The sequence below is a fragment of the Alligator mississippiensis genome, chromosome 2 (genome assembly GCF_030867095.1).
Source record: "Alligator mississippiensis isolate rAllMis1 chromosome 2, rAllMis1, whole genome shotgun sequence".
Taxonomy (NCBI): Eukaryota; Metazoa; Chordata; order Crocodylia; family Alligatoridae; genus Alligator; species Alligator mississippiensis.
This window is the reverse complement of record NC_081825.1, coordinates 104,677,017-104,702,516: the sequence shown is the minus strand read 5'-3', so window position 1 is coordinate 104,702,516 and position 25,500 is coordinate 104,677,017. Positions and strand designations below refer to the sequence as shown.

At 42.5% G+C, this 25,500-nt stretch overlaps 1 protein-coding gene and 1 long non-coding RNA gene across 4 annotated transcripts in view; one reads left to right on the top strand and one right to left on the bottom strand.

The window, feature by feature from the left end:
• Positions 1-19,976, bottom strand: part of LOC109283675 (uncharacterized) — a 32,301-nt gene extending 12,325 nt beyond the window's left edge. The window contains exons 1-3 of one of the 2 annotated variants that reach the window (XR_002090942.2): positions 19,689-19,976; positions 18,222-18,365; positions 8,161-11,849 (exon numbers count right to left, since the gene is read on the bottom strand). This is a non-coding gene — a long non-coding RNA (uncharacterized LOC109283675). Of the gene's footprint in view, positions 1-8,160; positions 11,850-18,221; positions 18,366-19,688 lie in introns of those variants that run through there. The other variant, XR_002090943.2, reaches the window with a different exon arrangement.
• Positions 1,639-24,568, top strand: SCOC (short coiled-coil protein). Of its 2 annotated transcripts, none has more exons than XM_019489770.1 (4): positions 1,639-1,717; positions 20,633-20,707; positions 20,829-20,912; positions 21,590-24,568. In XM_019489770.1, exons 1-4 carry the CDS (start codon positions 1,654-1,656, stop codon positions 21,730-21,732), a joined length of 366 nt encoding a protein of 121 aa, XP_019345315.1. In that variant the 5' UTR covers positions 1,639-1,653; the 3' UTR covers positions 21,733-24,568. The 2 variants fall into 2 exon arrangements, with proteins under 2 accessions (XP_019345315.1, XP_006261783.2); XM_006261721.4 differs by lacking the exon at positions 1,639-1,717 and adding an exon at positions 20,281-20,455.
• Positions 24,569-25,500: the final 932 nt, after the last annotated feature.

The window sequence follows — 25,500 nt, the reverse complement described above, 5'->3', positions numbered from 1 at the left end:
ATACCTTTTATTTTGCAGCACTACTGCTAGTGTCTCAGTCTTTAATGACATCGCAACATTCACATTCACTAGGTTACAGAGTCTTTGTTTAAGAGCAACCAATAATTTTCATGTAAATTATCTACCAGAAAGAGCCCATATGGCCAATATAATAGAAACATTGACACTGGCAAGAAATGTTAATTAAACATTTTAGATAAGGGCTACAAAGTTCAAACAACATACATCCCTTAGTTCCAGAGGCATAAGGTTTCACAAAATTCAGATGTAATGGACTATAATATTGCATGTATTTTGGGTTTTTCCCCATAGTCTTTTAAACATGTTAGTAGATAGACCATGTTTGAAGATGATAGAATGATAATATAATAGGCCATAATAAACTGAGAAAAAAAACATTTTCCCTTTTTCTCCTTATTACTATCGCAAGTGTCCATTTCCATTAATGGGACAACCTGTGTCAGTAAATGTAAGCATTTGAATAATTACTTGTAGGATCAAGATAAACAGCTCCTCATTAACTAAGCTCAGATTTGTTGTCCATCACTGTAAGTTGCATCCCTCTTCTACCCTCTGTCTTGTCCCTGTGATTCTGAAAATATTTATGCTTAGTCTTGGGTGGGCAAATCTGAAAAAAAAAAGTTTCAGTGCTTCTAGGGCAAACCATAAGCTTTTTCAAATACTGTTTCTTATTACGTGTTTGTAGAATACCTAGCAAAATTGTGTTTCTCCTCTTCACTGGGTTTTCTGAGTGTTACCAAATTGCAAAAAAAAAAAAAAATTCAGTTATCAACATCCTACTCTAAATGATCCACAGTCTGGATACAACTTTAAATAATAAACAATGTCCAGTAGCCTCTGAACCAACAATCTACTCCCTGTGAAGTAGTGATGATATCCACTATGACTCTTTGATAAAAGCTATGAACACTTGTATTTAAGACAGCTGCCAGAAAGTCCCCATGAATGCAAGAATACTGTGTTTCTCAGTATTACATAGTATAAAAAATACAAGCAATGAAAAATGTTCTGTATTTAGACTACATGTATCTTCTGCCAGTCACCCACAGCATTGAGAATGGGGTCTTAGGCACGTGAATAATTCACTGGTGGAAGTAGTCATACTTGTTTTGATTCAACCGCTCATGTAAGTAAGACAACTCATGTATCTAAATATTTGCAGGATTAAGCTCTTTATCTGCTGTTCCCAAACCCGATCATTGCATTTCACTGAGGTATAAATAACATTTTGTTTGAGCACTGAGTGAGTTTTTACCCCCTTCTGTCTTAAAGAAACATTGCCCTGTTCCCCCTGAGGAAATTAAAGAGAAAGCTCATTATGGTGAAAAGACATTACTTGTCACACAATCAGCCTGGAACAATAGTGTTTGTTCAGCGCATATCTGATCAAGCTGTTATAACACTTTAACTTTGTAGTTTAGCCATTTCCGGGAAAGTGCTCAGGGTTGAGATGAGAGATTACACTGAAACCAAGCTCTCTATAGGCATTAGCAAGATCGGGTAGCACCTGTTTGGTGGATGGAATAATTAAATATTTAACAAGAAGAGTCAAATGCAAGCTCAAAAAATGGGGAACAACTGCCTCTGCTTAATACCCGAGTGAAATGAATTTGTTTGGAAAACTGAAACAAAATGGAGTTACCTCTGGAAGAGGAGGATAGCACTTTTACCAACATCTCCTTGTCTGATGATTCAGGTAAGAAGCTATGGTTATCCGATTATACAGCAATATAAATTTCATTAACTGAATAGTACTATTAGTTTATGCAGGAAGTCTGTATGCTTATGAACACATTTCTCTCTCATTCTTTCTTATCAACTAGAGGAGAGTTTTTACAAAATACCTTCAGATGAACTTTTCCAGTTATAAGTAAACCAAGTGGCTGTAATTGAAAATTAAGGTTTTGGGGAAGACGGGTGCAGTCGAGGTAGTTGTCTGAAAAGGATATGGTAACATGTAGTCTCACTTTGAAAGTGCATTATCTGTTGCTATCTTCGTAGGAAAAAGCATGGCATGTTAACTCGGCAGCTGTACTACTGTTACAGAAAACAAAACAAAAGTGTCTCATCCCTATCTTAATAATACAGAATAGAGCTGTGCTTGACATATAGCAGAAGTATTACAAATTAATTAGCAGCAGGAAAAAAAAAATCAATCCATTTAAATCTCAATTGTAAAAACAACTAAATGCTTTAAGAGAATTGCAAGGGCAACTTTGTTCTTTTCTTCCTTATACACCAAAAATGATTGGGAATGAGAAATAGGATATTTCTTTTTAGTGGAAAAATGGAATTATTAATATGCATAATTTAAAAAACATGTAAAAAGTAAGGACAGATTATTTGGCCTTACTGCTGTATACAAAGGGGATTTATACAAGCTAAGATTCTGGCTCATTGATTACTGTATAAACCAGGCTTGTCCAACATATGGCCCACAGGCCGCCATGCGGCCCGCCAAGCCATTTTATCTGGCCCGAGGCACCTGCTCCATGCTCCACGGCAGCAGTGGCGGGGCAGCGGCGAGGCAAGGTGGGCAGGGCCAGCCCACGGGCCCCAGCCGGCAGCAAGGGGAGGAGAGCTTCTTACCCCCGCGGGGCCGGCCTCATCAGTGAGCCGGGTCCTGCCGCCGCTGCCCCGAGGTCTGCGCGACGCGGGGCTGCCCCAGCCCCGCCTGATTGGACGAGCTGGGGACAGCAGGTGCAACTTCTTCTCTGGCTCCACCCCTTGCCCCCAGCATGTGGCTGAGGGAGCTGCAGCGTGGCCCGTGCCCTGCCCACATACATGGTGGATGGAAGCACGAGGTAAGTTCCCACACGGAGCTGGGGGCTCCTCAGGGACGGGACAGGATGGGACAGGACGGGGCTGCAGGGCGCACAGTTGCCGGAGCTGGGCTGGGCAGGAGGCAGGAGGAGCCCGGCCCAGAGTCTGCATTTGTCCCTCCATCCAGGATGGAGAGATAAAAGGGAGAGCACATACGCACACACACATGCACATACACACACGCATGCACGCTGAAGTGTGTGGCAGTGAGCAAGAGCCAAAACAGCTGTCAGGAGCACAGTGCCTTTCTCACCACAGCCAGGGCTGCAGACTGGGGCGCTGGCCAGACTGGGGGCTCTGCATGGGTTCTGACTTGCACCTCTGGCCCTGTCCCTGTCCCCATGCTGACACCTGCAGCTGCATCCTGGCAATGAGTCCCTGGCTGGTCAGGGGCAGCCAGCCCCAGCCTCACACTCCCCTCTCTGCTTAGGGCAGGATGTAGCCAGGCCAGAATGGGCTCTCCACATGGGGCTGCAATGTGGCTGACTTTGACTTAGCCCAGCAGCACACAGCCAGGATGCAGCAGCAGCTGCCAGAATGGGGCCAGAACTATGAGTCAGAGCAGGGTAGACAGAACACATGCAGCATCCCCAGCCTGGCCAGCACCCTAGTCCCCACCCCAGCCCACAGCCCTTGCTCCAGTGACAAAAGTACCATGCTTCCCAGCACATCGCAATAGCTGCTTTGGCTCTGTCTGCTGCAACACACATGTGCTTGGAAGTACACACACACACACACACACACACACAACCCCCCAGCTTCCCACCAGTCTGGTACTTATGCTTAAATTTTCTCCAGTGGCTGGGACACTGAGACAGCCTATAAAATCTAGGACTATCTCAGCCAATCCAGGCTATATGGTCACCCTACGTATAAATAGTCTAGATTATTCTCAAAAATGCCAATATTTTGTTGCTTTGATTAGTTTCCACTCTGGCTGATATCTTTTCCACATTTGATCTGTCAACTTGCATTATGCTTCTTTCATTCATTGAGAAGTGAGTAGAAGCGAAAGTGTTTATTTTAGTCAAGTGTTTGGTATTATTTCATTGTTGCTTTTATATTGTTTTTATTTTGGATTTTAAACCACATTTCCAGACCCATTTCATTGTCACTTCCTGCAACTTCATTGGTGTCAAAGGTCACGCGACATCACTTCCTGATGTGATACCACTTCCTGTGAGATCTTTGACTATGGCTCGCCGGCCCACTGGGTGATAAAAAGTTTGTGATCCGGCCCCACATTCAAAAAAGGTTGGACACCCCTGGTATATACCGTAGTTCATATCCCTCCTCCTTTTGATAGCAGAACTGTAACAGAGGGGTCTGCCCTGTTGAAGGAGCACAGCTAAACAGTATTTGGAAAAGGATGGAGTGTCCCACTGGGATCTTAGAACCAGGACTGAATTAAGTCTTTAGTGGGCCATAGGCAAACAAATTTATGGGCCCCAGGTGGTTGAGACCCCTCCTCCCCACCCTGGTGCGGCTGCCCCCAGGGAGCAGGGCTTGGAGCTGCCGCTAAGAAGCAGTAGTGAGGCCGACGGAGGGGAAGGGAAGGGAAGAGAGGTGGATGGGGCCATTCGCACTGCCACCACGGAGGGAAGGACCAGGGCCCCCCCAACAGCTCAGGGCCCTAGGCATGTGCCTAGTTTGCCTATGCGTTAATCTGGCCCTGCTTAGAACCCCAGTAGAGAAAGAGCAGGAAGGCTGCAAACTGTGAAGGAAGAGTTTTGTAAGCAGGAAACAAGCTGTGAACAGAACAAGCTTGCTATCCAGAAGGAGCCAGAGCCAAAATGCTCCTCTCATAGTACCGGGGATGGGGCAGAAGAGTTTGGTTTTGTTTGTTGAAGTGTTCATTTGTTCACTGCACAGAGACTGAGCTTTGTTTGGGAGGACTAACTGAGGAGCTCCTTGGAATACAAACTCTGCCTGTGGAAACCCCCAGGTTATGCAACCTGCTTATAGAAGCTAGCATTTTTGTTGTATACAATATCCCAAAATGCTATATACAGACAACAATTGCAGGTGATTCAATAAGAAGATATCACCCAAAAGATTCCTTACCTTTTACATGATTCCTGGACCATCATGGCTATATCACTGTAACACTACCATGTAGAGATAACATAACTCATACTTTTAGATTCTCCTGAGAAGCTAAAAGTAACTTGTTTATTGCTTTATAAAGCATATATAACCATAATGGGTAAGAGCTTATAAAACCAATTAAAAATACCATTTGCATAAGCTGCCCACAAGTGAGATGTTATAATGATGGGGGAAAATCCCACAGTCATGTAGGGCCTCCCTCATAGTGGAACTAATGCTGTTCTACCATGCAATGGGTGCTGAACTTCAAATGGAAAGGACATAAGAAAACATAATTTTATAAAGACTTTTTCGAGGGGTGACATATAGGTGGTAGCATGTCAAGGCTTGACCAGGTATGACATCAGAAAATGTACTATAGTGCCCATTTCTAGTCTTCTGTCTTTTGGTGGGGTAAGCAGGGACACAAAGTAGCTTCTAAGGGGTGGTTTGGTATATAGAGGACATGCAACACACAGCTCTTCAGGCTGGATATGAAGGGTTGGTCTTAGCACCTTTCAAAGGAGTACTGCAAAACATTTCAGAAATATTAATGAATTAACTCTCACTGCACACTTGTCAGGTAGGAGAATGTTTTGATCACCATCCTTCAGATAAGAAGACAGAAGCACAAGGAAGTTAGATCATACATTATTAAAGTGTCCACTGATAATAGACATCTCAGTTTTCAGGTACCCAACTTATGGCCTGGGTTTCATATGAACTGGGTGAAAAACACTCAGGTGAAGTCAATGAGAGCTCCAGGCAATCCAGTTTTGATTTCACAGTGGCTAAAGACTGCCAGCTCTTGTTGATTTTAACAGTGTAGTTGCTGATAAGTTGTACAAATAAGCACCTCAGCTTAGACACTTGTCCTAAGTGACCTGACCAGTGTCAGATAGGAACAGAACCTAACTTTCTTCATAGCCCATTTCTCCAGCCCCAATCCTGTAAGGCCCCTAATGGCGTCACAAATACTGCTGTTGATGATGCCATTTAAGTACAGCTAAAACGTGGTATTTTGTGGGCACATCTACACATGATATTAGTGCGATTCAATAAACTCTGGCAGAGTTTGTGTTTATGCATATGCCTGGGACTGCAGCATATTGAGTCAGATCAGAGCAGTCCCAGCTGCCAGCCAGGGGCTGCTCCAACCTGGCTCAATGTGCTGCAGAGGGTCTGGCTGGGGCATGAGGGTGCTCCAGCGCAGGGCTAGCCAGCACCCTCATGCCCCAACCAGCCCCATCAACATCTGCATGCACACATTGTGGTGCACTAAATAATGCCATTGTAGGATAGTACTTGTGTTTACAAGTACTATCCTACTAGTGTAGATGCTAAGACGTTACTGTGGAGCTAATTATGCAACTTTGCAGTAACCATCTCATGTAGATGCACCCTGTTAGTAGTAAAAAAAACAAAAATGAAAACAAAAAAACCAAACCAACAACAACAAAAAAACCCTCAAGCTCAAATAGAAAACCCCAAACCTGGAAATAAGCAGGTGCTAACCCAAATAAATATGTTTTGCATTGAAATGTACCACATTTGGGCTTCCATGGCACCAGTAAATCCAGAGATGAAGGACAGGTCTACTACTGACCTAGATTTTTGTACCAGGGGTATTAATTAATTATCGCAGAAACAACAATTAATAAAAGCAGAGGGAAGAGAAATTAAGACTTACTGCACAGAAAAGAAAGTACATTCAGATGCAGTTTTAAAATCAGAGGAATAAGGGAAGCAGGCACACATGGGAATACTTAGCTAGAACCATAGGAACACCTTGAGCGAATCCAACCCTCTGTCCATCTCATCTCAGGTCCCATCTCTGACAGTGGCCAACAACAGATGCTTCAGAGGGAGGTTAAAGAAATATCCTGCTCTCAGTAGTGACTGGCTTAACCACTGAAACATAAGGTTTTAGATGTTCTCTCTCGCCAGGACGAGAGAAGGAAGAGTATAAGAGAGTAAGGGAGAAAAAAAATCCCTGAAACAGACTACAGCAAGCCCAGGGAGGGAATCAAAATTGTATCTGGACATTGAATAAATTATAAGGAAGTGGATTTTTGCTTGAGGACAAGTTGATGTGATGGCAGAAGCAAATGTTCCAGTAATTAAAATTTAAGAAAGATCACAAAGTGGTACTAGTCTCAACAAATTGTTGTAAATTTTTTTCTACCCCTATTAGGCATTTAAAAAAAAAAAAAACAAACTTAAGAAATACTGATGAAAGTAATGTGTAGCCTAAAAGAAAAAGAATATGCTAAATTTGTGCTGATAACATATTAGAAAAACAGACGTGAACTTCAAGTTTCCATGTCAATGTTCTTTACTATCAGCACAACAAAAACCCAGCAGAACTGTGGCTAAGCAACAGGGGTTACTGATTCTGATTAGTTGAGTGCAAGCTATGAATATTTAATATCTATTGCTCTTTCATAACAGCAGCATTTCTCCACTTTGTTGTTAAATACCCAGGTTAGGGGGGAAAAAAAAAAAATCTCTCTCCTTTTAATGGAAATCAGACAATGAATACAAAACAGTAGAAAGAGATAAGCTCCTCTATCACTATATTAGCACTGACTTCTAGGTGCATATAGAAGCTATAGGAAAGTAGTCATTTAAAATATTTGTGAAATATTTGCATGAGTTGTTAAGAAAAAAGGTAGACCCTTTCTTTCACTGTATCACTATACAAACATAAAGAAATGTACAGACCCAAATATAGTCTACATTTCCCTTTATACAACCATTTAAATGACATGGTAGCTTGAGCGCTATGGGTGCTTGTACACATGCAGGACGCCTGCTCTGATGTGTTCTAATTAGCATTCCCACATTTCAAAATGGTGTCGGGGCACTTTAACAAGGTTCATTGAATAAGCTTTATTTAAAGTGCCCCCACCACTATTTTGAAGCACGGGACACTGAATACATGAGACGCTATAGGCGTTTTAATTAGAGCAGCACCTGAGAGCCACCCTAATTAAAATGCCTCTTCCCCCCACCCAGGAGCACAAGTATAGATGCCCTATAGTGTTAATTGTAGAAGCTAATGTATTATCATTCTGTGCAGAACATCAAAAGTAAACAGCGCAGGTTTGTGCTTTTTTGTGACATACATGCATACACACTCACACACCATCCAGGAAGGGTAGGGTACAAGACATGAATTTCTAGTGAAGGAAAACTTAAAGACAAATCCATCACCATTCTCTGTAGTTCACACTTTCCTTCAGGCTTTATGCTGTCATAAAGCAGCAAAAAAAATCTATCAACATTTGTGACAGGGCCAACATTAGCAACATTTAGAGACTTGCATATAATTTGTGGCTCTCATCTCTTGATGAAGCCAGGGTACATTTGCACCTTATAGACTAGCCAATGCACCTTATATATCTAACCAATGGAGATATATATAGCACAGGCTTTCACGAGCTGAAGCTCACTTCATTGGATTCTGTGAAAGGGCATGCACAAAGCAGCAGATAAGCAGAAGGGAGAAATTAGAATATAAAAGATATGGAAGAGGGAGGAGAAGGGGAGAGGCAGGCAGCGCTGGGAGAGGCAAATAAACAAGCAGTAAACTAGTAGGAAGAAAGGAGACATCAAAGCTTACCTAGGTAATGGGATAAGGGTCTATAGTCCCTGTTTTAAACCATACTTAATACAACCTAGTCTGCGAATGATTTCTTGTTCCACATTTCCTGTTCAAGTTGGTTTTTAACAGGCTGGTTTCTAAGAACAGCCACCCTCAAGTCAGTGGTCAACTGTCCAGGGAGGTTAAAGCGTTCTGCCAAAAGCCCGCATGTCTTTCTGAAGCTAATGTCAGAGCAGCGATCATTAATTCCATCATGTAGGGATCCTGTCACATCCGTGTGATGCAGATAGCAGAGGGACACTGTAAACAGGTGACAGGTGATTGCCTATATGATACTGGTGGAGTTGCAAGTGAATGAACCTTGGATGTTAAAATCTGTGTTATTTGGTCTGGTGATGATGTGGTCTGTATTGATGTTAGGGCACAGAAGGCATCTGGGTCCATAGCAAAGCCCGATGCCTTGATAAGTTGGGAAGTTAGGTAGCCTGGTGCTTGAGAGATGCCATTTGAGGCTGGGGCGCTGCTTGTAAGCCAGGGCAGATTTGTCCCCCATGACAACTTTGACGCATTTAGCTTCACTAGAAAGCCGGGAGCCTACAACTATAGTACTCAATTTAAGATTGAAACAAACCCCACCGCCCAACTTTATTGGAATGTGCATTTATTTGCTATAATAAAAACACAACAAACATGGCAAAAAGAATCAAAAGGTGTTGTTTCATTAGTCCTGTAGTCATTATAATTAAATGCATGTCTCTTTCAGTTTCATAAAACAAAATCTATCCTTCTTGAGTATCTTGACAGTGCATCCAATGCTTCATTGAATATTATTTCCACACCTGATCTATTGTTTACCTGAGTTAACGTTTCCACACCTGAGTTAATGTTTCTCGCTAGAGTTAAGGACAGCCTGCAGGCCTGTGAAATGGGAGATACATTACTCAGAACAGTTAACAGACAGCAGAATTACAGAAGTAAGGATATTTTGCAGAGAGGAACTATTAAAGACTATGAAAAAGGAAAGAGGGAACCTATGATGAGTTTAAAAAGAATCAAGTAGATTATAATGAGCCATTAAAGTCAACCGACTCTCTCACTGCTACCAGAATAGAAGTGCTGCTGCCACTGCCAGCCAGACAGATGGTTTTAAAGCTTGGATGGACCATGAATCAAAGCAGGGTGCAACTGCACTACTGCACCCCACCTGGATCCATCCTTGTATGTGCCCACAGCAGTGCCATTCATTTATAAATACAGGGAATCTGCAAATCTGAAATAGTTGTGTATAAGGACAGGGGAAAGAGAGTAATAAAAACAGAAGCAATTTTTTCACTGAGAATACAGGAAACCCTCACCATTCACAGGGGATACGTTCTAGGGATCCCCATGAATGGGGAAATCCACAAATACGTTCATGAATGGCAGCGGGAGCGCAGCGGTGGCAAGCACGGAGCTCCCACAGATGCTCAGTGGCAGGGGGTGGGAGCATGGCGAGAGCATGCGTGGGGAGAGAGCGTGAGCAGGGAGAGAGCATGGGTTTAAATATTCACACTGCGAATATTCAAAACTGCACATCGCAAATGGCGAGAGTTTCCTGTAATGTTCTTTATAGCTTGTAATCTGTCTTCATGGAGGACGTTAGTGTAAAGAGACATGACATCCATGGTATCCAATACTGTGTTAGGTGGAAGCTTGTCAATGGAAACAAGTTTCTTAAAAAAAATCTCTGGTGTCTTTCAAGCAGCTTGCAGATCCAGTGTCACATGGAAATAGGGAAGAGCCCACATAGTCAGAAACTCCGTCTGTGATGGTGCCAATGCCAGAGACAAGGGGCATCATTGGTTTGTGGATCTTGGTTAATAAGTAAAAAGTTGCCTGGCCTGAGCTCCCAGGAGTTGGAAACAGTAATCTTCTTCTGCGTTTCCCAAGGTAGATCCTATACAAGTGTATTCAGTTCCTTCTGGCATTGTGCTGTGGGGTCCTCTCAAGGGTCTGTAAAACTCCATGTTGGAAAGTTGTCTCTTGGCTCCCTGTTTTGTCCATGAAAATAGTGGTAACCCGCCTTATCAGCCTGTTAAGCCTGTAATATCCAAGTTGTTTTCAAGGCTGATTACAGCTCTCCATTTGAGCAAACTGAGATTGTAACATAAATGTTGCTTCTCTGCAATCTCAAAGTAGTCATGGAGGCAGAAACAGTTTATATACAGGTCCAGAGTAGGGCTGTAGCCTTCAGGTACAGTCCAGGAGCTGTCTTTCTCGACCTGTGTATGTGTCTGGTCTGTGCCTAGCTGATCTAGGTTGAAGACATAATCAGAATGTACAGGCAACCCCCACTTAACGCTCTTAATTGGTTCTGGAAAAAACGAGCATTAAGCAGAACAGCGCTAAGTGAAACCCATTTCCCCACAGGAATTAATGTAAATAGAGATAATTCATTACTGCCACTTCTTACTGCAGCTTCTCAGCACCACCACCACCTCTTCCCACCCTTCTGCCTGCCTACCGGTCTCTCTGGCCCCATGTGCCAGCCCACACGTGCCAGCTATGCACTTCTGCTGCTTCACCCCGAGTCCCTGCCAGTCCTGGCCCTGGGCACTGGCGGAGGCCCCGCACTCACGCCTGTCGTGTCCTCCTCCTGCCCCCATTCCCCCCCAGTTGGTGCTTCTCACTGCCGCCGCTTCTCCCCACCACCTCTGTCCACCAGCCACTCTGGCACTGTGCGCTAACCTGGACCCTTGCTCCTACTGCCCTGCCCTGGGCCCCTGCTGGCCCTGGCCCTGCGGCACCAGTACAGGCTCCATGCTCATTCCCACCCACCCACTTGCTGCCACTCAACACTTCTCACAGCCACTGCTGCTCTGCTGAGTGCTATAACGAAACTGGCTCAGCGCTAAGTGAAATCAGGTATTAATTTTAAATGAGTGCTATAGCAAAATAGTGCTAAGTGAAACCGTGTTAAGCAGGGGTTGCCTGTATAGGATTAAACAGAAGGCAATTTGTGCATGGCAGTAAAAAATATGTTCAACTTTTCTTTGGGAACAAAATGGGTTATTCTTCATACAAATGTATTTCTAAGCAACCAGAATGACCATGCATATGTACAAATGAGGGTGCATGCATGCAGATATACTTGCACAGGCAGGTGAAAGTTAATTCCTTGAAAACTTCTTATTGAAATAATCTCCTTGTAATTAAAGAAAGAATGAACAATCGCTGGCAGTCTCTTTGAGGTGGGAATTGTCTTCCATATTTTGTGTGTAAACTGCATAACAGAATGGGATCCCTTCTCAGCTGGGGCCTATAGGCAGTACTGAAATACAAATGATAAATAATAAGAGGGAGATCAGTTACATTAATGAGTTGCTGAACTCATTCATGCAGGCAACAGCTTGATTTTATTTGACACACAAAACTGCTATTTTAAAATTGTTATTGAATAACATTAATCATGTGCATCTACACTTGTTCTATTCTTGATGTATCTAAACAATTTTAGCTGCGGCTAAAATTGCACAAAGGTGCCACATGTTACATGCTTCTTATAGTTATAGGCAAAGTGTAAAAATAATTGTACAGGTTTCTAGCAAAAACAGTAATACTTGAAAATCTTAAAGGCCATCTGTCACCGCTACAGATAATAACGAGTAAATCTGCCATTAAGGGCCTATACTAGTTAGCATTGCAAGTAGAAAGTATCAAGCTGTTTATACTCCTTTTAATCTTTTTGTTTCCCATCATAATATTAGTTTAAAAAAAAAAAATGCTGCGGTCTAAATAGCGACGTATCATATTCATCTCATCAAAACACAAAATACATCCTGCCGTTAAGGAAAGGGGAGCATGTATTTCTATTCTAATGGTGAACAGTGAAGCCTCTGTTATCACTCAATATCAGCAGACACCTCCTGTCCCTGTAACACTGCCAAAAAGGAAGTGAATGGTTTACGAGTTTATACTGCGCATCATGGAAAAAACATGATGCACACAAGGGTTTGAGAAATAAAACATCTGAGAATGTTCACCAGCACAGAGATGACAGGCTTTTACAGTCTTTTGTCACTACAACTACAATGAGATTCTCTCACACTGTATCACAGTCATAATTGTACACATTCATCCACTCAAATAATTTTGACTCTTAATGATGTTTTACATGCTAGAAAGCCATTATTATTATATGGAAAATAGTCTTTTCAGTGAAACTGCATAAATTAATTCTTTTTGCCAGAAATGTCAGTTAGTTTTAGGAAATCTTAATTGGAACTTGGGATACATGTAAGTATAGATAATTACATTTATATAGTAAAGCTTGATGTTCCTGTAAGTTGCAGATAATATGGGGCACAGTATCATGACTACCTCTCCCAGTCTGGGAAAATGCCTTAGAGCATATTATAAAGAGAATTAATAAGAAAAAAATGGATTAGCACCGGTTCTTAGTTACATCTCAGTCAGTTGTGACTTGAGGGTCACTGATGTCTTGCTAAAACGTATAAGCTCTCGGTGCGTATAAATCTTCAGTCAGAAAATCCACTTAGCTCAAGTAAATGATCTAGTATGTAATGTAAAAACAGTTTAATAAACAGAGGCTGAACAGTGGAACATTACTTAGGGCAGTAATAAAAAGAATCCTCCTTTTTTTTTTTTTTTTTTTAAAAGAGCAATGAGTGGGTATTAGTATCTTGGAGTGCTGCTTAACAATCTATTTGCAGTGTCTGCAGTAATTAATAAATTATTTGCATTAATGGCATATTTTTTTTTCAAGAGAGAGGATAGAGTTCATAAAAAACAAAAATTAGAAAAAAAATCGCCAACAAAGATCTATGAATGCATTTTATGCCAAATCTCTCAACCTTCTGGTGAATATTTCAGACCCTGTCTCTACAACTCAAAATAAACAACTGAAATCAAGGATGACTAATTTGCATGTACTCATATGTAAATTAGTATCTGGCCTTTTACATTTGTTCTTTTCAGTAAGAAGGGAACCAGGTGGCAGCAGAGCTGCTTCTAGGTCCCTGCCAAGGAAAAGTTAATTTTTAGAAAAGCAAAAATGATTGGATCTGGAAGAGGGATTTGACATCATATATGTGCATGTGATATCAGACACCAATTGAAATCATTATCTGTACAACTAATAGTGAAGAGAAAAGAATACAACCCAGTAGTAGGCTTGTTTTGTTTAACATCTCTCAAAGGGAACCCTTATGTACTGATTAACATAGATTTTTTTGGTAAAAGCTTAGGTATAAGGCATGGGTTAGCACTGTTGCTTTTTCTATCAAATATTTTGAAGAAGGTGCTGAATATAATGAACCCCTTCTGCCTGCACTTAATACATGTCTGGACACAAGAAACACTCTATAAAAGGTGTTTCAAAGATGGGCTGGATCCAGCCTGAAGACCCCATCACCTGGCCCCCTAGTGCTGTCTGCGGGTCTCAGAATCGACACAAAGGCAACATGTGGGGCATAATGGATAGCCCTGTGTGACACACATGGCACCTGCCATGACCACTTTGGGACAGTGCTGCATGCAGCACCTGTTCCAGGTGTTCTATGTCAGATCTGGCATTGCCTCCCAGAGGCAATGTGGCTCCAGATCAGGTGGAGCAGGACCGTGCTGCACATGGCATCCACGCTAGCCACTCCTGGACACGCACTAGATCTGGCACATGGGTCAATCTGGCCTGTGGACCAGCCCCATGCCATTTATCTAGCCCATGGGGCTGGATGAATTTGACATCCCTGGTCTATGCTAATAATTCTGAAAAGTAAGAAGTATATTTTGTATAAAGGGGTTAGTAAAACACTGTGGACCAAGGAAGTCTGATGAGCTACACACGGAATTTATTTAGCCTGTTTTAGCCAACCTGTTTGGATTCCAAAACGTTCTCTTTCAAAGTAACCTGTAAGGCATGACCTCACTTGGGATTATGTTTGCATTACTGTTATTTGCAATATTGCTGTGAATGCAAGGTGGTTATTCTTCAGATGAGGACAGGGATTATGTTCATTGAGGTTCACTGAGGTTATAAAGTGTGCAGTTCACAGAGCAAGATTAGGTTCTATGTGGACAACCGATACATGAATTAGTGAAGAATGAAGATAAATAAGGCCAGTGACAAAGGAACTAGGTTTAGCAGATGATGTGTTGATTTCACAACTTTTCAAAAAAATGTTATTTTCCAATTTATCACCCATTTATTTGAACACTCTGATGAGAGAACTTGGATTTGTAGACATGTGTACAAGTAGACTATATACTCTTAAGATATTCAGAATCACTTTTAGGATTATATACATTTCCCAGAATGTATACTGATAATTTAAAAAGCAAACAAATAACATACTTACCTCAGCCCTTGTTCTGCTGAAAGCACCCCCAATCTGAGCATCCCCCAATCACTTGCCCAAGCTTCAAAAACACTGAGTCTCAGAATCTGTTAGATTCTGATGTGGGAGAAGGTTAGAGAATCATTCAATAATCAAGGTGCTTGGACCAGCAGAGTTCAATTCTTCAGTCTGCTGCTAACAGCCTGTGTGTAAGTGAGTTTGAGCAAATTATTAGTTTTTCCACACCTTGAGGAGAGCACTAAGGGTGGTATAAGGACAAGTACACTAAAGATTGTGAGACACCCATCTCTGGCCTGTGTGATGAACTTATTCTGTCTACGAGCTGAACTCAGATGTTTTGCACTGTTCCAGGAAGGCTGCCTCCCTAAATCAGAAACATGACACCACATGCAGGCTGAGGGTACCCTAAACCTCATTCTCCCTAAACAGTGCTAACTAGACCATCAAGAGCACTGAGCGAATACAGCTACACTGCTTTTTCTTAGGAGGCAGTCTTTGTGCCTGTTATTTCTAAATATGGTAAGTTTACTATGTTGACTTGGTGTGAGATACTATTGTAACAATAGGAATCATTTAAATACCTACATAAACAGATGTGCTAGTATAAGATTAAGGGTACCAAAAACAAATATGCTTGATTATGCTATGGTAGCACTTCCCAGGAACTATTTATCCAACTCTCTATGGATCCTTAAGCATTTACAATATCAAGAACTATTGAGTTGACTTTTGTATCATCTGGGTTACTAACAGCTGAATCCTCAAAACTAGGCAACTGCATAAAGAAAGGAGGGAAGGGAAGTTTAAGCCTTCAATAGGATAAAACACCTTATTTCTCTCCAACAGCTAAGGCAGTAAGTATCAAAAAGAGGCACTTGAAAACATCCTCACCCAAACTGAGCAAAGTAAAAGACCCCTGTAAACATTCCCTTACAATCAACTGAAAACCCTGTCAGAACGTCCAATCCAGCTTTACCCAAAATAAAAAATCATAATTGCAACAACTGACTGCTCCAGAAAAGAAAAGACTTTACAATCTAAGGACACACATTGTTACAATCAATTATATTCAAACCTAGGAGAAGTTTACACCAAGCAAGACACCCACTCCATCTTTAGAAAACAAAACAAAACAAAACATAAAACCAAAACTATACAACTGCAGCTAATTTTGTGAGCCAACAATAAGTTTCTACAAAATAAGAGTAGCAATTAGATTAAGCAGTCTTCCCTATTGTTCTCCTTTGTGTTGCATGTGTATACTTGTAATCATAAAAGTGGAATGATTATTGTTAAGATAGACTTTATTTCTGAAACTAACTGTGAGGTCTCATGGTTTTACTGTGCCAAAGGTCAGTATAATTTGTAGAGAAGCCTGGGTAAAATCTTGATTCTCACCCCAGGCTCCTCACAGCTCTGAGGCTTGTAAAGAGATGAATGCTTTCAGTTCCCATTCATTTAAATGGGAAATGAGGGTGTTCTACATTTTGCTCAGCGCCTGAAGGGCCCGGAATGGAAGGCAGGGCAGCACCTCATTTCATTCAACCAAACCATCACTGCTGACTAAGGAAGGACACAGGGATCTGGAACAGATATTGCATGAACTGGTTTGAGCCAAATCAGTTAAGTCCGATGCTACATTCAACCAGGTTTATCTCAAACTGGTTTTGGCAATTTTGAAACTGGTTTACATGCACTGAATGTTACAAGTTTCAACCAGTTTCTGATCACTTAAACCAGTTTGTGTGTAATGTCTGTCCCTAGCCTGGCAGGCTCCAGAGCTCTCTGTCTTAAAACAGTGAACAATGGGAGAGGGAAACTACAGTAATGAAGAGCACCTCCTCAGTTCAAAATCTGTATAGAATATACATGGTAAGAAAACTCCATTTGTACACATACATGTCCATGTTTGTGAGCCTAGAAGAATTCTATTAAACATGGGAGAGAGGGGCTACGCTGCTGGTTTTCCTGTGGGCAGCACTAATGAGCCAAATGAAGGGGTGACCCTGACCAGTTCCAAAGTGACAGATAAAAGCCTGTTTGCAAGAATTTGTGAGAATGACAGTTTAAAACAGGCTTTTCCTGAAGGGAAACAGCTTGCAACAATTCTAATTACAGTATTTGGGCAATGAGGGTGGGAGGAACAAATCCTTTCATGCATTGAGTAACCTGCTCATGCTTACATGAACTATTGCTTGGGAGGTAATAGCCCAGCACTGAGAAGTCATTGATCAACAGAGCATAGTGACATGTGTGCCAAGGCATAAACAGAATAGAAATGCACATTTCTCAAAAAAGTGAATACATGTGTGCACATGCACACACACACACACACACACACACACACACACACACACAGTGCTCTTAGATGGAATCTGTAGGGAGTCTAGAGGACAAAAAGAAATAATAATGAACTTGGGCCTCTTCAACATATAATATTTGACTTTGTCTGGTTTTGTGGCTATGATACATACTAGTAATAACACTGTAAACTTGGAATTAAAACTTACTTTACTACAGCATGTTGCACTGATTACAAGGAACGCAAAAGGCAAGGATTTTTCTTCAGGTCTCCCTTCATACCCCAAAGCTTATCTGTATCCCTCTCAACTATTCAGTTGGTCCAACTAAAAGCTGTCATCCACAAAAATCCTTGCCTCATATTTTTCCTGCACCATTAGAGCTACAATATCATTTCAATTTTACTTAATACACAGAGGATACTGATTACAAGCAGTCAGGCCTTAACTACTAGCTTCAATTAAGTGGCATTTCTATTTCTGAACGGATAGTAAGTTAAGTAATTGTGTGGGCTGTAGCTTAACCAGAGGAACATATCCAAATGCAAATAGAAAGAATTTTCCTGAATTTAAAAGGAAAGGCATCTGCTTAGTTTAACTAGACACTAGAGGTCACTCTTGCTCCATCCTTTATTCTTTCACCCTTACTTTATTGACAGAACTGAGGAAGGAGCCTGACTGAGACCAGTTCATCACAATGCAGCATTACCATGTCACATACCAAATAGTTATGCGGGCTTCATAAAGCCTTTGAAACACTGTGCAAACACTGCAAAAACAGTAAGCTTACACAAGCCTCACCACAGTCTACCAATTAGCAAGTCAAACAACACACTACCTTTATTGCAGATCCTGATCCACATCACACTGCTTAGGAAGCACTGCAAATATGGCTTTAAGTCAAACTTATACTCCTCCAGTTTTGGTGTGATACAGTGACTGGGTCAGTTGCAAATAAATCTGAGCAGCAAGCAGGCTGACATAATTCATACTATATGACAACAGTTTTGAGGCCTTTTCTATTACCTGAGGATCACTGGAACATAGGATATCCCTGTCCATCCTCTTGCCATAATGCCGGAGCAGTTGATCACTTGGGAGAGCTGTCACTTCCTACAGTGGCTCTCCGCCATTTACTGCTGGATTCCTCTGGTGCCAACTAAATCAGCCCTAGGACAGAATTCAGACTGAGGTACATTGTGGGTAAGAGCAGCACACTATCCAAGAGGCAAGCACCCAACAGCAGTTTTAATTTTTTAATTAGAAAAATAAAGATTTGGATATCTCAAAAATTACCCAAGACTAAAGCAACCTAGGCAGACATGAATGAAAAATCACTCCCCTAAGAGTTTCAAACAGAGGTTAAAAGGGCTCTTTTTGCAAACTGTTACTTTTAGGTTTAATACTTGCTAGTGCCAATCATCAAAGCAACTGTAAATATAGTACTGAGTACAGCACTATGGCCCATGCTCCCAGGCATAAGGGAAGCACACAAAACCAAGCAGAAACAATGTACTAAGAAACAAGCAACAGACAGGCTAAGAAGTTACAAAAAACCTCCAGTGGTTTGAAATTGGTGATCAAGACTGCAGGGATCTTTATTCAGGCAGAAAATGAGGCACCTAACCAGCAGTCTCAGCACAAGCCTCTATGGGCAGATCCAGGATTTTGAAAAAGGGGGCACACGTGGTAAGGTTTATCGTCACATATAACACAACACATACTTTTCCCCAGGTAAAAAGAAACTAGGAGCCTTCCTAATATGCTAGGGGCACGTGACTGTTTAGATTGATGCAAAAACAAAGGTAATGTTAGAATGAGTTTAAAAACAGTCTGCAGGGCTGTGAAATAAGAGCTATGTTACCAGGACCAGCTAACGGACTGCAGAATGGCGGAAGAAAGGCTAGCTTGATTAGCGGACCATTAAAAAGGAGCAAAGGTCGTTAGCACCCATTGAATGAACGGTTTTGAAGGATTTGGGCAGGTTAAAGCGAGCCACGAATGGACCGCCACAGCACTGCCCGAAGAGAAATGCTGCTGCCGCTGCCCGGCAGTTGAGTGTTACGCTTCGGGTGGAGTAGGAAACTGAATCTGTGCACCTCCCTGGGTCCACCTTGCAGGTCCCCTAGTGTCCCTAGCGGCAGCAGCTCTAGGGCTGTGCCATACAACCTAGCAGCAGCGGCGGCTCTGCAGCCATGCTACACGGCCTAGTGGCAGCGGCTCTGGTGCTGCACTATGCAGCCCTGTGGCGGTAGCAGCCGTGGGGCTGACCCTTGGGCCTGGTATGCCTACCACACTGCAGTCTGTGGGGCTGGATGAGTTGCCCTCCCCCCTTTTAGACAGCAGGTACCGTATTTCTTCACCTCCCACACACACACCTAAGTGTATAGTGGATAGGACCTAACCTGGCCAATTGTTTAGCTCAGTTATAGGATTGAGTTGCATACACCTATAAGATAGGTATCATATAAATTTAACTTATCCTCCTCTTACCTATTCAAAACACACACCTTTGCCCCAAAAGCAGCAGCTTGGAAACGGGCCTGAGTTTAGATGCCAGGGGCAGCTACTTTGCACTGAAACCAACAGGAACTGGCTGCCATCCTGGGGAGGAGCAGAACAAAGAGCAGGCCGGGCTCCCTGGCTGCTGCCCACTGCAAAGAAATAGCTTTTCCCTCCCTTCTGCCTGTCAGAAACAAGCTGTGCGTGGTCTCGTGGCACGTGTGTATGCGCGTAATTACGGTACCGCACCCCCAAGCTGTGCCAGGTTGAGCCTGCTTGCACCTACCTCGCGCGGGAGTGGGGGAAGGGAGGGCTGAACACGTGACACTCCCCCCTCCCCCCTGGAAAGCCGTTGGCCCGGCGGTTGACTGTTCGGTGACGCAGCACAACATGTGACAGCCACTGCACGCCACCGCCCGCGTACGCAGGGGCGGGGCCACGCGCGAGACAGCACCCCCTCTCCAGGCTTCAGTGCGAGCCCGCTTGGCCAATCGAGCAAAGAGCCGGAGCGTACGTCAGCACCAGCGGTTGACTCCCTTCGTTCATTGGCTGTTCCTCCACAGCGCCCCGCCCCCCCGCACGGACCGGTCACTCAGTTCCCCCCCCGCAAGTTGCCGGTTGTTTGTGCCGGGCAAGCGCGGCCTTGGCCAGAGGCGCGCTGCGCAGGCGCAGTGGGGGGGGGTGGAGGCGCAATCGCGACGAGGGGTGGCAGCTGGGGCGTTGGGAACTACAGCCCGCCCGCGGAGCAGCGCCGCCAGGTAAAGCCGGCGGGGCCGCGGGAGCCACCCGCTCATGCTGGGATGCTCCGGTGGAGGCAGTGGCAGGGCCGGGACTGCGGGGGGGGCGGGGCCTGAGGGGCGGAGTGAGGCCGGCCCTGGCTGGTTGGGATCTGGCGGGCCCCCGCCCCGCCCTGACCTGCTTTGCTGTCCCCGCAGAGCCACCCGTGCCCGCAGCCGCGCGCGGCCGAGCCGCCAGCCCCCGGCCCGCCGTGATGAACGCGGACATGGACGGTAAGGAGGCCTTCGCTGCTTTGTTTCCCCTGCCCCCTTGTGCGTGGGCCCTGCCGGGAGGACGCACAGCTTTGGGGGGACCGGGGGCCTGTCTAGCTGTGTGTGTTTTGGTTTCTTCCAGCTGTGGAGGCTGAAAACCAAGTGGAATTGGAAGAGAAAACCCGGCTTATCAACCAGGTCCTGGAGCTGCAGCACACTCTGGAAGGTGAGTGGCTTCTGGCTCCTCTCCCAGGTCTGTGGGATCCTTCCCCTTGCTGTTCAGGAGCACAGTGCCAAGTGCGGCTGGTAGAGACTCTACCCGGCTGAAGTCTGAGCTGCATAAACAAGTAGCAGGTTGTGCTGCTATATGATTGAAGGGCTTGGGAGAAAATGCTTCTGTGCTTGCTATTAGGATCTGGCCTACTGGTTTCTTGCTATGCATCCAAATTTTACCCAAAATGCTCAAGGTGGACCTGCTGCCTTGTTAATTTCCTTGCCAGTAAGAGCTAGACCAGATTACTTGTCCACGAGCCTGTGGGTGCTTGAAATTCTGCAGCTTCCCATAGCTGCATTCTGCAGTAGCTGAGCACATGAATGGTTAATGGGCTCATGTGCAATGAATGAGTGTAATAACATAACCATGTCAGCAGGCAGAAGGATGGTGACTTGCATGCAGTTAAGTGTACAGAGCAGGGAAGTCAGGAAACAGGCTTCTGGAAGGGGGATGGGGTGTTAACACAGCTTCATTTAGAAAAAGGTTGGGTGACGTTCTTCAGGCAGTGCTATTTTACACGGTGCTGTCATACAGCCCTGTTTGCCTACAGTAGAAATTCAAGTAATTTGATTTAGATGCATCAAATGGCTCAGTTGTTTTAAATAACCAATATTTGTGTTTTTCTTTAGACCTATCAGCACGAGTAGATGCTGTTAAAGAAGAAAACTTGAAACTGAAATCAGAAAATCAAGTTCTTGGACAGTATATAGAAAATCTTATGTCTGCGTCTAGCGTTTTTCAGACAACTGACACAAAAAGCAAACGGAAGTAAGGGGTTGGTTCCCAAGTGGTGGCACTGTATTGCGACTGTTTTTTGTTTTAATTGGCATAGGCTACATGAGCTAAAATACCTTAGTGTGTGGCTTTCTTGGGTATATGAAGATTAACTGCAGTGATAGGCAGAATTAAGAACATTATCATAAACCGGAGACATGAGTTTGTGTGGTGTTAGACTTTGAACAATGTGCAGATGTAGTGTAGAGACTTTATAACTAGACTTGCATATTTATGTTTCAGAAATCAGCAATGAGCGAGCATGTCTTGTTAACTGAATCCAGTTTTAGTCAGGTGAAGCAAACCTGTCTGTCAGCTGCCTCGACAGTTTTAGGGTACTGTTCTTGACTAGCAAAATAATGCACTGTTGTATAAAATGGTATTGAAACCATATTCCAAACGAATTCTTAAACCTACTTTGCACCACCTTTACTTCATCTCAGAAAAAACAAGTTTTAGCGAACATTTTATGATGCTATCCATATCCCTCTTCGGGAGAACAAAAAGTATGGTGTGTGTATTTTTTGTTGGTTTGTTTTTATTTTAAACACAATAAAGTTCTCTGTGAATAAATAAAGACACAACCTTTACTTTGCAGGGTTTGTGGTTCTGGTAGTTTACGTAGGTTTTTGTTAGGCTGAAAACATTGAGCCCAATTAGTAAAATGCAACATTTTTTGTTTGTTTTGTGAATGCTGCATTACTGTGATAAAACAAACTCTTTACCATGTGTAATATGGTTTCTACATTTCAAACCAGTTTCTCTTCCCCAGTTCTCTGTATCCCAAAGAAGTGTCAAGGACTGCACCACTGTGTCTGGTCTTTAAAAAGTTTATATTTGAGTTAAGTATTAAAGGATCGTGAAAATACTTTGAATAGTAAGCTTGGTAGAAAAATCTGCTCACACTTTGAACAATAGTTCATCTTACTCTTCTGGAAGAATTTGCACAGAGGAACTGAAGATCAAATCTTTCTTCAGCTCCTGCTCTTTACCCATCCTCTGAAGTGCCAGATTTCTCTGTACTTCTTGCCTTCTAGCTGCTACTTCTGTTACGACACTGGGGCAGACTGCCAGAGCTAGAAGATAGTGGTACTGTCTCCAGCATTGGCTGGTGCCTGATCACTTTCTTTTCACTGGCTTCTATGTCTCTATGGCAACTTCCAATTCCTGCCCTGGTGTACTTTCATGCTACTAGGAAGGGGTAGAAATTGGCATTTGTAACACATGGTGGAGACCATTTATGGCAGTAGAAAATAGTGGATATTGGTCCTGTGTAGATAAGTTCTCAACTGTGGCTACAGCCAGAAATAGTCTAGCTCTGACTAGAGCAAGCAACGTAATATCCAAGTCAGCTCCCATATTTAAGGTAGAGGTATTACATACCAATTAATATTTGTAAAAACCCTTTGAAGACAAGAATACTATAGCTATATTATAAAAACACTTTCTGACTCGCCTCCCAATTTAATAAGTATCCAACTTTTAAGTCATCAGTTTGAAACTAATTACTTTTCTAAAGCCCTGTTTGGACTAAAATTGAACTGAAGCCAGAACTAAATCGTTTCTAGCGAACTGAGTAGTTAAAATATATCAGCAGCGGTTTCGATGTACAGTTGTGTTAAATGCTTTGTTCTTAGAACTGTAAGTCAGTGAATTAATGGCAAAAACATTTCCACTGTAGCTCAGTATTAAGAGTGAAAACACAAAACTGCAAAAGTGGTAATACTACATATTATCAGTGTTGCGATCTGCATTATTCTCATCTGCTAGCATAGCAAGCCAGTTGATTTCTTGTATTTTTATTGATGTTACCTAGACAGTCTTAAAGGTTTCTCTTGTTAAGCAGTAAAAGGGCTTAATTGTGAAGGCTACATTTTATCACTGCTGTACTAAATTCTGTAAATTGAAGTGGGGAAAGAAAAAACAAAGGAATTCTGATTGGGTGAGTGGATGCAATGGTAAAGAATTAAAACTACTCAAAAGTTTGAGATTCCTTGATAGCTAAAAACTAGACTTGAACAGCAGCACTGTAGTGGCATAGAACTACTCATGAGCTAGATTTTTTTTTAATGAGACAAGGCTCTAACCTTTCCCACCCAAAAATGTATTTAAAATTACTTCACTACTTATTTATTGCAGCTCAGATGCACAGATTGCAGTAAGCAGGTTATTCAATAGTAAAACATTTGTCTCTTGAGTCCTGTTCATAATTAAGAAACAGTGTACTCTGACCCTATTACAAAAAACAGATAAATGTATAGTGGACAGGACCTAACCTGCCCAATTGTTTATAGGATTGTGTCGCATACACCTGTAAGATAAGTATCATATAAATTTAATTTATCCTCTTCTTACCTATTCAAAACTTTGCAAACACTCCCAAATACTGGTAGTAAGTAGGGATTAATCTGGCTAATGGCCTACCTGTCCAATGTTTGGGTATAAAACAACACCCATGATATTCATTTGAGGTTTGTTTGTTTTTTTAAACAAAAACAAAACAGCTATTAAGTTTTGCTCCTTTCACTTAAAAGCCATGTCAGTACATTACCAATTTGCATAGTAGAAGATATCCACCATTGCCAAATGGTAATGGGGCATTCCGTTGTTAGACTTGAGCTACTCTCCTAAAAAAAGTAAAAATCAAGTAATCTCAAAACCATTTTTGTATTGTTAACCCTGATAGTGATATTTTAGCCATATGTATATAGTAGTAGTCATTTCAACCAGCTGTAAACATTTTGCATCTCACTGTGTGGCCTTTGTTTAATTTATGAACATTTTAAAACTGTTGTATTTCTGACTTTACACTAAATAAAAGCTTTTGATTGGTCTTTCTTGGTTTATTTTGGCATCTTTAAAACATACTAAAACAGTTCACCACTATATCTACTATATATTCCAAGGGGGGGGGGGAAGATGAGGACACTTGAATAGTTCTACATAAATTAAGATTATTACTGAAATAGTAGTTATTGATACCAAATGCTGATATTCCCAGTTCTGAGAATTTTCCAGTACATTGCTTGGCTGCATGTATTTTGGGCCCTGATTAGTTTAAAGTAAAATGTTTCATGTCCCTGACTTGTATTTCTGTAAGTCTCTCTATCTGAATGAGAAGAGTCTTGGCAACACAACTAGTGTTCTTGTAACCCAGGCATCTCTGCGTGCGTGAGTTTTGGGCAAGAGTACTCAGATGATTGTGCCTTGCACCAAAGAGGCTGTAGTGGATCAATCTTGGAAAGGATGATTAAGTCTACTTGATGATTTAGAATTTCTGAAATGGCCTCTTAGGGCATTCTGCCTGTTTTAAAATGTTTCTCCATGCTAACTGGGTCTTCATAAAGTATCTGGATAAACTGGCTCAGTTGTGAGCTATCAAGAAGGCTTTTTGCATCAGGGAAGCTTACAATCCTGTAAATTGAAGTAATACACACTTTGTTGTCCTAGGCCTTTGAACAAGACCCTTCTTACTATTTAGAGACTTCCAGATAATTTTGGGAACTCTCAACCATTTAACTTGCATATTTAATGGACCTTTTTAATAAGAGGCTTCTTTGCCATAGGTTCTTTAACTACAGGGCACTTTGAAGGAAGTGGTACAGCCTCCAACAGAACAGGTGTAACTGGTGTTGCTAAATGGTGTGCAGAAAGAGGAACTGCCATACTGAATTAGACCTTTGTGAACCCTGCTCTGTGGCCTTCTTTATCAGAGCCAAATCTCTGAAGCTGATGTTTCTGTGAGAGGGAAGAAGCAGGGATACTG

Coding starts and splice junctions, on each gene's coding strand:
- SCOC (XM_019489770.1), top strand. CDS start 1,654: ATGGAGTTACCTCTGGAAGAGGAGGATAGCACTTTTACCAACATCTCC. Junction 1,718..20,632: donor CTCCTTGTCTGATGATTCAG/GTAAGAAGCTAT, acceptor CTGTCCCCGCAG/AGCCACCCGTGCCCGCAGCC. Junction 20,913..21,589: donor GCTGCAGCACACTCTGGAAG/GTGAGTGGCTTC, acceptor GTTTTTCTTTAG/ACCTATCAGCACGAGTAGAT.